General features: G+C 42.3%; 1 protein-coding gene across 3 annotated transcripts; it reads left to right on the top strand.

Annotated features, from left to right (window-relative positions):
- The first annotated feature begins 1,978 nt into the window (after window positions 1-1,978).
- Window positions 1,979-17,606, top strand: LOC125277848 (cytochrome P450 2J2-like). Of its 3 annotated transcripts, none has more exons than XM_048206381.1 (9): window positions 1,979-2,207; window positions 14,922-15,084; window positions 15,174-15,323; window positions 15,413-15,573; window positions 15,649-15,825; window positions 15,934-16,075; window positions 16,162-16,349; window positions 16,471-16,612; window positions 16,729-17,606. In XM_048206381.1, exons 1-9 carry the CDS (start codon window positions 2,016-2,018, stop codon window positions 16,902-16,904), a joined length of 1,491 nt encoding a protein of 496 aa, XP_048062338.1. In that variant the 5' UTR covers window positions 1,979-2,015; the 3' UTR covers window positions 16,905-17,606. The 3 variants fall into 3 exon arrangements, with proteins under 3 accessions (XP_048062338.1, XP_048062340.1, XP_048062339.1); XM_048206383.1 differs by having other exon boundaries at window positions 2,032-2,181; XM_048206382.1 differs by lacking the exon at window positions 1,979-2,207 and adding an exon at window positions 3,129-3,173.
- The last annotated feature ends 752 nt before the right edge of the window (window positions 17,607-18,358 follow it).

The raw sequence follows: 18,358 nt of genomic DNA, 5'->3' as shown, positions 1-18,358 counted from the left end.
GATGTCTCACACACACACACACACACACACACACACACACACACACACATACGAGGCGAGGCGAGGTGAGACACCCTTACCGTATCTCGGGAACCGAGCCGAGTTGGGGCTCCGGACTCCGGACTCCGGCCCCCAGGTGTAGGTCTTACTGGCTCATCCAAGCCATCAAAAGTGTTAATAGAGTTTAAAGCACTCATTTTGAAGACTGAGCACAAACAAATACCCTCGCTTCAAAGAACCGCCATGTTAGATTGCATTGAATGCTCGCCGAATTCTGAATCTGATTGGGCGAGAGGACATATCGCATTTAGGCTAAAAACAGGTTCGGCGCTTATAGCGGTTTGGAAAGAAACTGCATCTTGCAGTACATTTTAAACAAGGAAATATAGCGATTTGGCATGAAACATTGACGGAGCAGAGAATAGGTTCAGTACACAGCAAAATGGCTAGCCTGGATGCCAGCCGAACTTAGCCCCGCCCACAACATTTTGAGGTCGGGGAGTTCGGTCTGGACTCGATCCGTAGAGGAGTAATTATGCCCGAACAGAAACTGTTCGGACCAATCACATTGTCAGGGCGATGATTGACAGATTATCACCAGAAACGTAATCAGCCACGTCATCAAAGAGCGCTTGGGGAGTTTGATTGACAAGCGATCTAACCAATCAGAACGCCGCATCCGCCATTTTGTCCGACAAAGCAGTCAGGAGTTAGAAGATTAACCTCGGTGGAGTTAAACTAGAAAAAATGTGCATATTGACGTCTTTCCGTGTTTGAAACAACATTCATTCTCATGTTCATTCATGTTTATTTGATGCTTTATTTGATTCAGAGTCAGTAGAAAGGTCTGTTTAGTGTCCTAAGTTATTGTAACTGTGACCTTGATTGACCTATAGGTGCATGTGCAATAATTGAATAACATGACAAACATTGTTAAAACCCTTTCTAAAGATCTGTAAAACTTATTTGGAATGCACAAAATTATCTTTAAAATATTATCCTGAAAATTGACTTTTCTTAATTGGTGTTTTTTTTTTTTTTTTTTACAACAAATCCAGTTGTAGCCTATTTAAATATTAATTACATTAAATGTTATAACAAGTACAGAAGTAATTACTCTATGAATGTAACTCAAATTGAAAAGACATTTAAAAATTCAAAACAATGTGTGAAAAGAAGCAATGCTAAATGTGAGGATCTGAGGTAATTATTAAAACAGGGCCTTGGCACTCGGGAACAGCCTTCATGGATGTCCAGATCACACACTGCCAGAGCTATGCAAGACTTCAGCTCTCACATCCAGTCTGAAACAGACAGCGACTTTACAAGATGATGAGTGTAATGTAGAAACATCACAAAAGCAAAACAAAACCATATGACATTGGTAATGATAATAACAAATAACGTCATCTTGTAAAGTAGCTGTCTATTTTTTTCTGTGCATTTGTGCTGTATTACCTCACAGAAATAAATTATATTATTATTATTATCAGAATTATTTTATTTGACTGCTTTTTAAATTGTTTTAAATCAGATACATAAGGTTGTTTGAGTATGTGTTATTTTTTTGACACATTTCAGGGTTTTGTGCTGCAATATCGTGCCTTAAACATTAAATATAACGAAACTGAATTATAATTTCCTATCATAATTATAATATTTTAAACAAAAATAACGTTCTTTAAGTAGCTGCTGGCAAGAAGACTGTCATCAAAACAAAGCTCCAAAGGTATATTCCAAAGGAATATTTTATTACCTTTTCGAAATAATCTATTAAACAGTTGCAATTTGAGAAGCGTGTACTGATATTTTCAGTTCCATTCGCTTGCGCGTTGTCTCAAGGACACGCCCACAATAGGAGGATATCATGAATATTCGCGTAAGCGCCACCCAGTGGAACATAATGTTTCAGGAACCGAATATCTTGTAACACTGGTCATTTAAACCCTGCCCACTTGGATCTGGTTCGACCTCCGCTTAAACTCTTACACAACAATCCAGTAGTGTCAGTCATTATGGACCTGTTGCACCTTTACGAGTGGATCGATGTCAAAAGTATTTTGATATTTTCGTGTGTGTTTTTATTGCTGAGTGATTATATCAGAAATAAAGCGCCTAAGAACTTTCCTCCTGGACCATGGTATTTGCCGATTATAGGAGATCTTCATCATGTCGATAATAGTAAGATTCATCTTCAGTTTACAGAGGTAAAATTCCAGTTAAGTCTAACTAAACGTAGCCTATTATATATATATATAAAAAACCGAGGGGGGCCCGTGAAAATTTTTTGCATACGGGCCGGGGGCTGACTTGCTACGCCACTGGGCAGAACAGATGTTGAAGGCTACCTGCAGAGATTTACATCCACCTCTTTTCTCAGCATTAATGACTTACCTCCCGTGAGATGCATGCAGAACTCGCCATAACACCTGTTAGCGGTTTTGTCCCCTGAATGGGCGCGCATCCAGTATTGTTTGAATACAAGAAACCCGTCCATAAAGCCTATGTAGTGGATATCTGTTAAGATCATAGTAGCAGTTCAGTTAAGATCATGCGGTTGCCTACTATCGGAAACGATTATGTATAACGTTTCAGTGTTATTTTTTGTCATCATATTTAATTGTTTATATATATATATATATATATATATATATATATAAAATTATGTTTAATTAAAATAGTTTAATTATCGTCATGATGTGTCTCGTCTTCAAAATTAAAAACTGTCATTTTTTTTAAAAGCAAAGAAGCGGTGACTGCTGCAAACGTTAATCTCCATAAAAAATTATTGACGAAAATGACAGTTTTTAATTTTGAAGACGAGACACATCATGACGATAATTAAACTATTTTAATTAAACATAATTTTATATATATATATATATATATATATATATATATATATATATATATATATATATATATATATATATATATATATAAACAATTAAATATGATGACAAAAAATAACACTGAAACGTTATACATAATCGTTTCCGATAGTAGGCAACCGCATGATCTTAACTGAACTGCTACTATGATCTTAACAAATATCCACTACATAGGCTTTATGGACGGGTTTCTTGTATTCAAACAATACTGGATGCGCGCCCATTCAGGGGACAAAACCGCTAACAGGTGTTATGGCGAGTTCTGCATGCATCTCACGGGAGGTAAGTCATTAATGCTGAGAAAAGAGGTGGATGTAAATCTCTGCAGGTAGCCTTCAACATCTGTTCTGCCCAGTGGCGTAGCAAGTCAGCCCCCGGCCCGTATGCAAAAAATTTTCACGGGCCCCCCTCGGTTTCGCGGGGGGTGGAGGGGATGTGCGTCTTATGCGAATGAGTCCCAGGACTTTAATATGAATAAGATATTATCACTAACATGCAGACAAAACTTGTTTAAAAAAAAAAAACATTTATAGGAATGACAACACTATATTTTGACTTTGCATTTAAAAAATGTAAAAAAAAAAAAAAAAAAAAAAAAAATGCGATGAGTCCTAAGATTTATGTTATTAAGTTATGAATTAATTATTCTGTCAAAGACTTTTTTAATGCACGTTTTATTCCTAATAAATTTACTAAAAGTTTCTTCTCTAAATATGTTTCCGTCACGTTTTATGTGCATTTTATTTCGTTGAATAAAGAGTATCCACCCCAGCCAGTACGAGTTACATTTATTCACAGCAGGAGCCTATTTTAAAATGTGCAGACGTATCCGTTTTTTTTTTTTTTTTTTTTTTTTAAACCATTATGACTCATTTAAAATTAGAAAGGCTATAGCAAGTTATTGACAACATTAATAATATAGGCTACTTCATTTTTCTGAACATATGTACACGGGTTCTGTCTCGCGCACAGACGTGCCTGCGAGCCTTTGAAAGTATTTGGCTGCAGAAAGACGCATTCGGCGTGTGCACTGCGCATTATCTAGTGGACTTTTGTTTTTAAGCACTCAATTCACTCTCGCAAGGGCTGTTGTACAGTACACGCACTGTCCATGTCATCACGAAAATTGGGCTGCACGCGGACGGGGAGTGCGGACGTCCGCGAACCCTCCTGATGATGAATGTTCGTGATGCGGACGGTCTGCGGACGCCCGAAGTATACTTTGGGGTTAAGCCCGTAATAGCGGGCCCCCAATCCGTCCGGGCCCATATGCACGTGCATACCTTGCATGCCCAGACGCTACGCCACTGGTTCTGCCGAATTATTTATCACCATTAATGAACCCCACAAAGAATATTGTATCGTTTTTAAAGTAGCCTACTTGGAGGTGCATGCAATTGGCATATAGCCTACGTTATGCAGAACTCGGCATAACAACTGTAGGCCTATATATAAGATTGTATCGTTAATCAACCATTGTAATTAAAGTAGATTTCGCATTGTCTGTAAATTCTTGTTGACTTAATAATAATCTGCCATTTCAGAGTTGGATCTGTTTGTTTGTGTTTCACTTGCATATTATAACATTATGTAAAACGTTACCTGACAACAGTTGACTCGTAGGCTAAGTTATAACGTTAGTCATGGTCTCTGAATGAAATTGTCCAACTAAGTTTGCTGATCATAAAAACCTGACATACCCTATGAATTTTTTAACTTAGGGTGAAATAAGGGTGATTGGGTCAGTTTTTGAATTTCCGCCTTGTGCAAGGTTTCTTAAATGAAATGGTGCAATTACATTTTTTATTTAGTGGTGGAAACAAGCTTCCATATGAACTTAAAGGGGACATATAATGAAAATCTGACATTTCCCGTGTATAAGTGCTTGCAATTATGAGTTATATAGTTGGGCTGCCTTTTTCATTCTGACTAAGGCTTAAGTTCATATGGAAGCTAATTTCCACCACTGAATAAAAAATAAAAGGTAATTGTTTTATTCAGTGGTGGAAACAAGCTTCCATATGAACTTAAAGGGGACATATCATGAAACAAGATGTAATATACGTCTAAGGTGTCCCCTGAATGTATCTGTGAAGTTTCAGCTCAAAATACCCCATAGATTTTTTATTATTCAATTTTTTAACTGCCTATTTTGCGGAATAATTAAGTATGATCAGATTCTGTGCGTGTCCCCTTTAAATTCTCGCGCTCCCCGCCCCCAAGCTCGCAACTCTATAATACATTGCATAAAGTTCACACAGCTAATATAACCCTCAAAATGGATCTTTACAAAGTGTTCATCATGCATGCTGCATGTATGAATCAGATCATGTGAGTATAGTATTTATTTGGATGTTTACATTTGATTCTGAATGAGTTTCATAGTGCTCCGTGGCTAATGGCTAATGCTACACTGTTGGAGTGATTTATAAAGAATGAAGTTGTGTTTATGAATTATACAGACTGCAAGTGTTTAATAATGAAAATAACGACGGCTCTTGTCTCTGTGAAAAAAGTAAGAAACAATGGTAACTTTAACCACATTTAACAGTACATTAGCAACATGCTAATGAAACATTTAGAAAGACAATTTACAAATATCACTAAAAATATCATGATATCATGGATCATGTCAGTTATATATCTGCTATTGTCCTTGCTTGCTTACCTGCATAAAGTCTGACAATTCAGCTGTGCACAGCTCCAGACGTTAATACTGGCTTGTCTAAACCCTTGAACATAGGCTGGCATATGCAAAAGTTGGGGGCGTAGATATTAATGATCACGACTGTTGCGTCACAGTCAGTGTTATGTTGAGATTCGCCTGTTCTTCAGAGGTCTTTTGCACAAATCAAATTTACATAACAAGGAGGAAACAATGGTGTTTGAGACTCACTGTATGTCATTTCCATATACAGAACTCTAATTATTTAACTATACCGAGGTAAATTCAATTTTCAATTCTAGGGCACCTTTAAGTGCTATAATCGGGTCTCTGGTGTAAACTGTGAAAAAGGATAACCCAGCAATTTTGTTTTGTAAGCCTTTCTCTGACTGCAAGCATGTGAAAAAACAAGCTGTTCAGATTTTGCTCTCCTTGTGACGTAGGAAGGGGATCTTATTATAATATTACCGCCCCTTAATCTGTATGCTTCCACAGTTTCCACCCACGGCGCCACCATTGTTTTCACATTTCATTGTTTTGAGCACGTCTTGTGATTTGTTTTCACTGGCCATGTGCTTGTGTTTTTGTCATGTTTGGTGTGAGCACATGGCTTGTCATGTGTTTCTTTGTGCCATGTACTCTCATGTCTATTGTCTTGACCCCACCCATCTTGTTACCTGATTTTGGTTTATTTGCCCAACCTTTCCTCCCTCATTACCTGCTTTGTTTGCTCTCCTATTTTTCCTCCTTGTGTTTGCAGTCCTGTGCTGGGGTGCGTTTCCCGAACAACGATGTTACTCGCTACAGAACTAGCATAGTACGATGCATCGATGAACAAATCATCTAGCTAGTCATGACTGTTTCCCGAAACCGTATTGTCGCAAACCTGTCGTTCAGCCACGTTGGTGAATGACGTCACGCAGGTGGTGGAGTAATAACTTCTTTAAATTAATTTGTTTGAGATCGAATTAATGCTGGAATTTCTGCAATAAATTATGGACATGGTATAGAGGACTATTTATCATTTTCCTCAGTTATTTTGATTTATTTCCAGATTAAATCAAATGCTTGTTCTGACCGAAGTACTAGAGCATGTATGCACATGCGCACTCTTCAAAAACGGTGCTTTAAATCTCTTGACAAACTAAAATATATAAATGACATTTGTATATATTCGAAATAAAAGATATATATTGTAATTAATGTCAGCTTATTTTGTTCAAGATAACGATTTATTAAGTCCACATGTCATAAAAACAGGAAACTATGCTTCTAACCACAGCTCGAGAGCTGTCGTTCCAACCACACAAGTTCCCTTTCGATACTTCACTCGTACTGCGTATGGGGAAAGGTCTCCTTTTTCCCCGTTACTGAAGCCTTTTTCAGTAACGCAGTGTAACTGCATCGTCATTGGTTCACTCGTAGACAAGTTGTTGAACCAATGACGGCGTGGCATAGCTGCGTGGCTTATGGCGACAAAGCGTGCGGAAAAGCCCGCCAAAAAGGGCGGGGATTACAATTCTATAAGCAGGCATTTCGCCATAGGATTTCAGTTCTCTCTCCTTCAGCGATGACTACACATCTCCTCGCTGATCTCTGAAGCTGAAGCCTTCACCGCCTGGAAGAAGCTCTCGCCGGCGTCGAAGAGGCTCCCGCAGCGGACTGAGCTGAGCTCGCCGGACGAAGACAGCGCCGGCGCACTTGCAGACTGCCGCCTTGAGCGCCGCTCTCGAGCCGCCCGCTTCCGGCCGCCCCTCAGCGTGTCTCCTGCCGTCATCCAGTGCGTCTAAATAGAGCATTTTCCCGCGATTTATCACTGCTCTAAAAGAGCTTTTCCTAGCGGTTCTCGCCGCTCTAAAAGAGCTTCCAGCGGCTCTTGCCACTCTAAAAGAGCTTTCAGCGGCCCTCGCCGCTCTAAAAGAGCCCCTCAAACGCTGTTTTCACGGCGACGGCGTTGTTGCAAATGCCGCGCCACACTTGTGGCACATGCAGAGCCCCTCTGCTTGAGGATGACGGGCACGTGAGTGCGTTGGCTGCCTGGGCAAGCCCCACGCAGAGGCTGCGCTCACCGGGACCTCATGTTCTCACTGTGAGAACGAGATGAGTGCTCGCGGATCGCCTTCTTCGTGCCCTCCCGTCTTCTTCCTCCCGCGAGCCGGCTAGGAAGAGACAGCGAGGTAGAGCGGCCGGAGTTGGATGAGCTCACGCCGGCTCACCCTCTCCCACGAGAGAGCAGTCCCCCGTCCTGTTCTCCCGCCCTGAGCTGCGTCCCTCGGCTGATGCAAGCGACCATGTCTCTTTCTGCGGTTCTGAAGATGAGCCGCTTGATGATGACTCCATGTCTCTCGCGGCTTCTGAAACGGAGGAATGGGCCGGTGATTCTGAGGAAAACCCCACCCATCTGCCGTCGCTGGAGCCCATCGTCTGCAGGCCCGGGATGGATGCCGAGCTGTTCCGCGTCCTCTCCAAGGCCATCGAGGAACTCGACCTTGAATGGGCCCCACCTGAAGATCCAACGCGCAGTAGACTGGATGAGTAGTTCCTGCCACAGAGCGTTTCACCGCAGCTCAGAAGTCGTCCCTGGCTATGCGACACTTCCTGCCCAAGCGCTCCAGCTGTACCTCTGCTTCTAGCTGCCCCAGGACTGCGCCAGCTCAGCAGAGCAAGCCTGCCCCCTCTACCTCCCAGGCAGCACCCCCTAAGGAACAGCGCTGTCGAGCTCGTCCCGCCAGGCGCTCCTCCTTCCCGAGGTAAAGTCAGGGCCCCCGGCCAAAGATTGAGCTGGACCCGATGCCTCCCAAGTCTTCCTGATCTAAAGGGAGAGAAGATGAAGGGGCAAAGTCCCCCCTCTGCCCCGTTCAGTTCCGGGCACGGGGGACGGTTCATGTGTTCTGCTACCAGGGTTCACTGCTGTTGCGGCAAAACGTTATTGTTATGGCGAACACAATAAATATTTTACCTTCTCAAAGAAAGAGCAATTTTCCTCTTCCACACTCGCCAGTGTGCGGGCCCCCTCTCAGCGGCCCGCCACCCGGCGCCATTCAACCCCTTGTCACACGGATCGAGGCCTGGCAGGCCATCCCCGGAGTGTCAAAGTGGGTCCTGGGGATAATAACTCAAGGCTACTCGCTCCAGTTTGCTTGCAGACCTCCGCACTTTGGCGAGGTGCTTCCCACTTCAGTCAACACGGACGATGCTCACGTCCTCCGAGCCGAAGTGATGTCTCTGTTAGGGAAGGGAGCTATAGAAATAGTCTCCCCCTCAGAGAGTGAGTCGGGGTTCTACAGCCATTATTTCCTCGTCCCCAAGAAAGATGGCAGTCTCAGACCCATCTTAGACCTCAGACTCCTGAACCTTTCCCTCATGAGACGGAAGTTCAAGATGTTAACGCTGAAACAGATCCTTGCGCAGATTTGCCCCGTGGATTGGTTCTGCTCACTGGACCTGAAAGATGCTTACTTTCACATCCAGATAGCCCCCCATCACAGGCGATTCTTGAGATTTGCATTCAAGGGCGTGGCTTACCAATATACGGTCCTTCCCTTTGGGCTGTCCCTAGCTCCTCGCACTTTTACCAAGTGCAAGAACGCGGCGCTTTCCCCACTAAGACAGATGGGAATCCGAGTTCTGAATTATCTTGATTGCTGGCTGATTCTCGCCCAGTCCCGAGCCGAGCTAGAACTTCGCAGATCCGTGCTCCTCAGCCACTTGGAGTGCCTGGGACTCAGGATCAACTTTGCCAAGAGCTCACTGCTCCCCAGCCAACGTATCAAGTTCCTGGGTGCAGTTTTCGACTCTGTCCGTATGACGGCTGTAGTCTCGCCAGAACACGCCCTGGCCATCCAGCAGCTCACGGCTTCAGTCAGGAACAAAGCCTACTTTCCTCTGAAGTTTTTCCAGAGGATGCTAGGGCTGATGGCTTCAGCCTCCCCGGTTCTGCAGCTCGGCCTTCTTCGGATGTGTCCTCTGCAATACTGGTTGAAGTTTCGGGTCCCTCCTCATGCCTGGCGACATGGCCGCCTGCGTCTCATGGTCATTCAGGCCTGTTTGACAGCCTTGAAACCCTGGACGAACCCTGTATGGTTCAGTCATGGAGTACCCCTACAGGCAGTGTCCAGAAGGACGGTGCTCTCGACAGATGCATCCTACATGGGTTGGGGAGCTCTTTGCGAGGGCAGACCGGCCTTCGGCTCGCGGTCTCGTGAAGAAAGCCATCTGCACATCAACTACCTTGAGATACTGGAAGTTATCCGAGCCCTTCAGGCGTTTCAGGCACACCTGACGGGACGCCACGTCCTAGTCCAGTCGGACAGCATGACAGTGGTGTCATACATAAATCACCAGGGCGGCCTTTCATCCAGCCGCTTATGTGCACTAGTGAAGTGTCTTCTGGAGTGGGCATTACCGAGGTTACAGTCACTCAAAGCGACTCATATACCCGGGAGAACGAACTTGGGAGCAGATATGCTATCTCGGAGCAATGTCCCCTTAGACGAGTGGATGCTCCACCCCCAGACGGTTCTCACGATCTGGGAGTTCTTCGGGATAGCAGAGATAGACCTCTTCGCCTCAGAAGACAACTTTCACTGCCCAATTTATTTCTCGAAGGAGGAAGATGCGCTGGCCCATGTCTGGCCCAGCACCCTCCTTTACGCATTTCCCCCGATCGCTCTGATCCCTCAGGTCATCAGACGAATCGGGGAAGACAAACACAGAATCCTCCTAGTGGCCCTGCTCTGGAGGAGCCAAGTCTGGTCCTCAGAGCTGTTCAGGCTTTCCACGAAAGCTCCGTGGCCGATCCCCCTGAGACGAGACCTCCTCTCTCAGGCGAACAGGACGATCTGGCATCCCCAGCCAGAACTCTGTACCTCTGGTCTCTCGATGGGAGCCTGCAAACCTCCCAGGGGACGTGCTAAATACCATCTCTCAGGCGAGAGCCCCGTCCACGAGACGCCTCTATGCCCAGAAATGGTAGGTCTTTGTTGACTGGTGCTCTGCACGCAACATAGACCCTGTGGAGTGTGACATATCACCGATACTGTCTTTCCTCCAAGGGCGTTTAGATATGGGTCGCACCCCTTCAACGCTGAAGGTTTACGTAGCAGCCATCGCAGTGTTTCACGCTCTTATCGCTGGCCAGTCTGTGGGACGAAACAGCCTTGTGGTGCGTTTCTTGAGAGGTTCTAGGCGATTGAATCCACCTCGTCCTCTCACCGTTCCCACCTGGGACCTCTCTTTGGTCCTCAGAGCTCTCAAAGGGCCCCCCTTTGAGCTACTACGGTCAGCTGACCTCAGGCTCCTGACGCTCAAAACCGCTCTGCTACTTGCACTAGCATCGGTCAAGTGTGTTGGCGACTTGTAGGCCCTTTCTGTGAGCCCTGCATGCCTTGAGTTCGGGCCCAACGACTCCAAAGTCGTTTTGAAACCTAGGCATGGCTACATTCCTAAGGTGCTCTCGACTCCATTCAGAGCACAGGTCATTTCCCTCATAGCGCTTCCTCCCTCGTCGGACGAGCAAGAGCTGGAATTACTCTGCCCTGTCAGGGCATTGAGGACCTATGTTGAGCGATCACAGCCTTTCCGGCAATCCGATCAGCTCTTTATCTGCTTTGGCGGCCGCACCAAAGGGTCTTCGGTTGTAAAGCAATGTCTTTCGCATTGGATAGTCGACGCTATTGCTCTTTGTTACTCCTCTATGGGCCTGAACTGCCCCATAGGAGTTAGAGCCCACTCCACTAGAGGAATGGCTTCCTCTTGGGCCTGGTCCAGTGGAGTTTCTATTAAAGACATCTGTGAGGCGGCCGGCTGGTCCTCGCCGTCCACTTTTGTCAGATTTTATAATTTGGATATCCCGACCTTACAAGCTCGGGTCCTCTCGGTATGATACAGCGGCCTCTATCGAGCGCCGCTTCATGCCAGTCCGGGAGTTAACTCCCCTTTTGCAAGTGTAACACATGGGTTCGACGGCTTCGGCCTTCTCACTTGTCTGCTGGTTCCCTGCGGTGTCCAAGACAAGTCCAGTCATTCCCTGCTGTGGCACGGCGCGGTTGAATTCATTCCTCATACGCAGTACGAGTGAAGGATCGAAAGGGAACGTACTCGGTTACTTACGTAACCTCGGTTCACGAGTTCACACTTACAAATAAGTCAGGTAAATAAATTGGTAAACGTATTTGGCGTGCTGTCCGGAGAGAGGGCTCCGAGCTCGGTAATCGGCCCGAACACAGAGTACCCCCCCCTTTTAGATTATATGAAGTAACCCAGAGAGTGTGAGGAGACGGGGTGGTGGAGGGATTCTGGAAACTGTCGAGGATCCTTGGGTGAGTTTTGACTGTGATTATATACAGGCCTGAACTCATGCCGATTGGGTAGATACGTTGATTACAGATTGTTGACAGCTGGTTGAGATGACATAATCATTAAGATGTTAGAACACTTGTTCCTCCTGAACTACGTTAATAAAACATAATTTCCCTGAGATACGGAACGAGTACTGCGTTACATGCCGTGCCACGAGGCTGCGGCTTCAGTGTCGTCGCTTCAGTCATATGAACTGAAATCCTATTGCGAAATGCCTGCTTATATAGCCATAAGCCCCGCCCTTTTTGGCGGGCTTTTTCGCGCGCTTTGTCGCCATAGGCCGCGCAGCTATGCTGCACCATCATCAACAACTTGTCTATGAGTGAACCAATGACGATGCAGTTACACTGCATTATTGGAAAAGGCTTCAGTAAGGTTATGTTATACCGAGGTTATGTTAGTAACCGAGTACGTTTGCGATGCAGTTTGCGAAAGTTTGTTTGAACTGTGGTTTCGGGAAACGCCAAATCGTTGAATTATGTAAGTAACAACAGAACTTATGATGTTAGTTGGCTAACGATGCTTTTGGGAAACACACCCCTGGTTCGTCGCCGTATTTTCCCTCACGTGTGTTCCGTTGAGTCGAGTCAAGTCTTGTTTTCCCCCTTGGGGTAGTTTTTGTTAGTGATGGGAAACCGAGGCTTTCTGAAGCATTTGAGGCTTTCATCAAATTGTGAGAAATGGTTCATTACTCGAAGCTTTTAACACAGTGTGAAATTAGCAGCATTATGCATCAGCTGAAGCACCATTTTTTTTCAAACCAGCTGTCTCGATTTTTCGACACTGCTTGACGTTTGAAGCTTCAAACGTCATCAATCACGTGGTATTGTCATTTCGATACAAGCATCGGTACTAGGGGCGTGTCATGAGATCTCGCAAGACTAAAATGTGACGAGATTTCTCGTCGAGGCGAAAAGTAGTCTCGTGATATTGCCATGACAGAGTGTTAGGATGATTAGGAAAGAATATGCCACCGCGAGCGCGCATTCAAACGCAATTTCAATACCCTGCATTTTGAAAGCGGCTCCCTGATGATTGCAAATATCTCTCAATATGAAAGCTATTTTAGGCTGAGCATTGTAGTTCTCTTAGCTCTGTATCAAAGAAAAATTTGGTCTTTCAATATTGAGAGAGTGCGATTATGGTTGTACTTATTGTAAAGTGTTACCATAAAAATGAATAACAGTTTTCTCTTAATCTTATTAAGCACAAACAATACGGTTTCATTTGTTAACATCAGTTAATGCACTGTGAACTATCATGAACTAACAATGAATGACTATTTTTATTAACTAACATAAACAAAGATTAATAAATACTGTAGCACATATATTGCTCATTGTTAGTTGATGTTGGTTAATACATTAATGTTAATAAATGAGACCTTATTGTAAAGTATTACCATTTTTATTTATACTGTTTTTATTTCTATGATCTGTTTGTGAAAAGGTGTTCAGTTAGGAGGTCAGTAGTTTTAGAAGCTCATAAATCATGTACAGTGAGGTCTGAAGAGACTAAAATCATAGAAGAGAAGTCAGTCAGTTGAGTTAGTGAGTTAGTTGAGTTAGTGGCAAAACCTTTTACAGTACTTGAGTATTGTTGTCTTTTACTGCATAAGATAATTCATACTCAGAAAGTAGAACTGAAATGACATTCATTACAAGATGATTAGTTAAAACATTTCAAATACACCTGCAGAATATTTTTTCTAGTCATGTATTTCGCCATTGAGGATTTTTTAAAAATAGTGTGTAAAAATCTTGTCTCGTCTCGTGAACTCAATCTCGAGTCTCGTCTCGTGAGATAACTGTCTCGTCACACCCCTAATCGGTACAGTGTGTGATACAGTAGTACTTTGAAAACTGCGTCGGAGCATCGGAGCCCCGGTATCCAAAACCTGACAACAACCCTAATCAAACATACTTGAATGTTTTCAGGATTACTACAGCTACGTGAAGGTAGGTGAGTTAGGTCAGTGTAAAACTCTGCTGGACAGCAGCACTCAAAATCGACCATCCCTGAGCTCATTATATGTCCCAGCTTATATCCGATAAATCACTGATCTTTTAATGGCTACAATAATAAACATGAGTCTCCATAAACTCCTGCCATCTGAGCCACTAATGACAGAGGTGAAATTTTATTTATGAAGAGAATGTGTCCAGATAAATAAATATACCAGTATATAATTTTACACTAGTCTGCTTTGCACACAAGGGTCAGTAAAACACAGGATTTGCATGATGATTCTCAAAGATGGATCCATACCAACTGTTCATGTTCCAATTTCATATAAATTTTGTGATGTTTGCAAATTGTCTTTCTGAATGTGCTTCGTTAGCACGTTGATAAAGTACTGTTAAATGTGCAGTTTACTCCCACCCAAAAATACGCAGATAAAACATGGTATAAAAAAACATCCATGTGGTATTTCAAGCTGAAACTTCACAGATGCATTATGGGGACACCTGAAACAGAGTTTCCATGTTCTGTGTTCACCATATTTATATAGACTACAGCAATTGGCAAGTAATGGACACATGACGAAGGGTCCCATGTTCACAGGGTCAGGGTTAGGGTAGACCTAGGAACATAAATATGCTCCTGCTATAACAATGAACTATGTAATAGAATATCCCAAACATGTAAAAGTTATAACAGTAGCCTATGAATGCATGAATCATGAAAAATAAAGTATTTCTAAAAAGTAGACAATACTTAAGTGTACTTATTATTATTTCAGGAACTAAAGTTCTGACAGTGTTATATTTCCAGCTGGTCAGGCTGGGAATGTTAAACGGTACAGCTAAAACTAGTTAAACCAGCTAGCCATGGTTTAAATGAATAAATCTTAAACTAATATACATGTCTGAATTAATGAATGTTTGTTTGTTTAGATTTTTTTTTTATATAATGTTGGAAAATGCAGCTAAACTTTGGTCTTTTATAGTTTGTCACATGTCACAAACCTACTATTATTTCTAAGATATGTTGATATGTTTCAGTTTGCAGAAAAATATGGCAAGATTTTCAGCCTAAGAATTTTTGGATCAAGAATTGTTGTGTTGAATGGATATAAACTAGTGAAGGACGTCTATACACTACAGGGTGATAACCTCGCTGATCGACCCACATTACCTTTATTTAATGACATCACTGGAGACAGAGGTCAGTTTATTATCAGAATGTTAATTTTTAACATTTCACCATAAATTGTCAGTAATCTATTAACTGTAAAGCGTCAGTTTTGTGAACAGGTTTATTTGTTGCCAATGGCTATAAATGGAGGCATCAGAGGAGATTTGCACTCTCAACTCTTCGAAACTTCGGATTGGGAAAGAAAAGTTTAGAGCCATCCATCAGTCTTGAGTGTTGCTTTCTGAATGAAGCCATTTCAAATGAACAAGGTATTTACTGCAGCACCTGGGTTTGTTGACTGAAAATAATTGACAATTGCATTGTAAGCACAGTGTGATTTACAACAAGACTGTTCCAGGTCGACCATTTGACCCTCACTTTCTGCTGAACAATGCTGTCTCAAATGTGATCTGTGTCCTTGTGTTTGGTAATCGATTTGAGTACAGTGACCATGACTTCCAGTCTCTGTTGAAGAACATCAATGAAGCTATTTATCTGGAAGGAAGCATCTGGGCTCAAGTACACAATCTCATTTTAATAAGTTAACTTTGCTTTCTTTCATTGCTCATCTACTTTTTGTTTTGATTTCTTTAGCTTTATAACATGCTCCCATGGCTCATGCGGCGACTGCCTGGACCACACAAGAAAATTATTACTCTGTGGAAAGAAGTGATTGGCTTTGTTCGAGAGAAGGTGAATGCACACAAAGCGGATTATGATCCATCAAATCCTCGAGACTACATTGACTGCTTCCTTGCTGAGATGGAAAAAGTAAGACCTTTTCTGAGGGGGCGTCAGTAAGTGTGCTGGTACAGGAATGCTCTGGTAATAATAATGTATGGCTATTGAATTGAAATGGCTCTCTTTCATCTTGTTTAGCTTAAGGACGACACAGCCGCTGGGTTTGATGTGGAGAACTTGTGCATCTGTACTCTGGATCTGTTTGTAGCGGGAACTGAGACCACCTCCACCACTCTGTACTGGGGTCTTCTCTACATGATAAAATATCCTGAGATACAGGGTGAGAGATTATGTGAGGAATGGCATTCATATGCACAATAAAAGTAGTACGTATACTCACATTCTTTCACAATTTTGTATCTTCAGCCAAAGTTCAGGAGGAGATTGATCGTGTTGTGGGAGGGTCACGGCAGCCATATTTATCAGACAGGGACAACATGCCCTTCACCAATGCTGTCATTCATGAGATACAGAGGATTGGAAATATTATCCCAATAAATGCAGTCCGAGCTACTGCGGAAGATACTCAGATAGGACAATACTCTATCCCAAAGGTGGGCTTAGTGATGTTTAAAGCACTATAAGAATGTGGACTTTAGCAAAACCTATTAGTTTAAGCACAGTAAGAGTTGTGTGTATAATTTTACTCTTGTTAAGCCTCTTGTGGTTCTGCAGGGCACAATAGTGACAGGCAGTTTGACATCAGTGCTGTTTGATGAGTCGGAGTGGGAGACGCCTCACTCTTTTAATCCAGGTCACTTCCTGGATGTTGAGGGCAATTTCAGGAGGAGAGACGCCTTTTTACCTTTTTCTCTAGGTATAGGCAAACTCTGTTTCCACGAAAGTAATCCAAATACATTGATAAATGCTGTACAAGCCCCCCATAAAAAGACACTTATTATGATTACCCTCATAATTTTCTCTGATTTTCAGGAAAGAGAGTGTGTCTTGGGGAGCAGCTGGCACGAATGGAGCTGTTCCTGTTTTTCTCCTCTCTGCTGCAGCGCTTCACTTTCTCTTCACCGGCAGGTGTGGAGCCCAACTTGGATTTTAAACTGGGGTTCACTTACTGTCCCCAGCCATATGAATTGTGTGCAGTGACACGCTAAAACAAGCAACACAATTCATTTCAATGGAATGTTTTGCAATAAGTTCAGAACATAGTGAATTTGAATTGGAGTTTAAATAATTGATCTTATGTTGCCATATAGACTATGCAGTAGCAAACAATAGAATAAAATCTGGACCAATCGGTGCTCAGCAGTTGAACCTCTAAATCTGCAGATATTGAATCATTTTACAAATATAGTAATGTCATTCCTGGGATTCAGAAATATTTCAGTCCCCCAGACTTTTTAAAGCGGTGGTTTACCAAAACTAATTAAAAGCTTTTCACAATACTTGTCCATTATAATGAATAAAAATAATCGTTGCAATTTAATAATTTTTATGATAAAATGTTTTATTTCTATCGAACACTAAGCATTTTGTCATGTCCCTGAAGCACCTCACTGAATTTATACTTAAATATTTAACTAAATGTGCACAATGTGTATAATTTTTGGCAATATTGAAAGTATGTTCTTATTTCATTGCTGCCATATATGGCCTCCTATGGAAGTCACTTAATGCCAAATGTTTTTGAAATAAAAAAGCTTGTTGAATTGCAATAATTGAAAAAAAAATGCATTGTATTTTTAGGGCTTGCATTTTTATGGGCTGAAATTCAACATGGTTGTATATTTATGCAGTCAATATTTCAGTTCAAAACATTTCATACACATTTTCATTATTAAAGTTAGTGTAAAGCAGTGTTTCTCAAACTTTTTCTGCCATTCCCCACTTTTGAGGTAGGGAAGGGTTCCAAGCCCCATCTGTCCCCAATCGCCCCAACAAAATGGTAATAAACTTGACTTTAAGTTTAACTGTTACAATATGTTACAATTTATTTTATTAACATCACATTTTAAAAACATAACATCAAATAACAGCATTAAAAACATTCAACATTCAAGAACATAAAAGTGCAAAAATATTATCACTTAGCATGAAACAAGACTTTAAAAGTAAATAATAATAATAAAGCAATTGTGTTTGCATTTTGCCTCTGATAACATCAAATTCAGAAACAGACAATAAAAGTTTGGACTAGTGCTTTGCTTCATTTTGCCACTTTGCAAAAAGAACAAACAAAATTGACTAACAAAACAAACAAAAAATGAATAATCATATTCACTATTTAGTGGCTGCAATGAGCCTTTTTTGTAGTACACAACTTTTCAAAACAAGGTTGTAGGCTTGATACTGAGTCTCAATGTGCACAAAGTTAAGATGAGATTATTTTCTGTATTTTGCTTTCTGTGAAAGCAACAGCTGAAAATCCAAATCTCACAGAGAGAAGATGTAGCAAAGGGAAGAAGAATGGTCAGACTCCTTTGCCCAATGAGTGGATACTCTTTCTCCACTCCAAGCCAGAATTCACTCAGTGTCTGAAATGAAAATCTCAGCCTAAGAGTGGAGTCACTCGTTATCTCAATGAATTGGTCCTCTTCTGCAGAGCTGA

Source organism: Megalobrama amblycephala, linkage group LG11 (assembly GCF_018812025.1).
Source record: "Megalobrama amblycephala isolate DHTTF-2021 linkage group LG11, ASM1881202v1, whole genome shotgun sequence".
NCBI classification, from domain to species: domain Eukaryota; kingdom Metazoa; phylum Chordata; class Actinopteri; order Cypriniformes; family Xenocyprididae; genus Megalobrama; species Megalobrama amblycephala.
Note: the sequence above shows the minus strand (reverse complement) of the source record. Positions and strands in the feature narration are given on the sequence as shown.

What these genes read in the sequence shown, in the direction of transcription:
- LOC125277848 (XM_048206381.1), top strand. Translation starts at nt 2,016, where the DNA reads ATGGACCTGTTGCACCTTTACGAGTGGATCGATGTCAAAAGTATTTTG. An exon ending in AAAATATCCTGAGATACAGG is followed by an intron (nt 16,076 to 16,161) that starts GTGAGAGATTAT and finishes TTGTATCTTCAG; the next exon opens with CCAAAGTTCAGGAGGAGATT. An exon ending in GACAATACTCTATCCCAAAG is followed by an intron (nt 16,350 to 16,470) that starts GTGGGCTTAGTG and finishes GTGGTTCTGCAG; the next exon opens with GGCACAATAGTGACAGGCAG.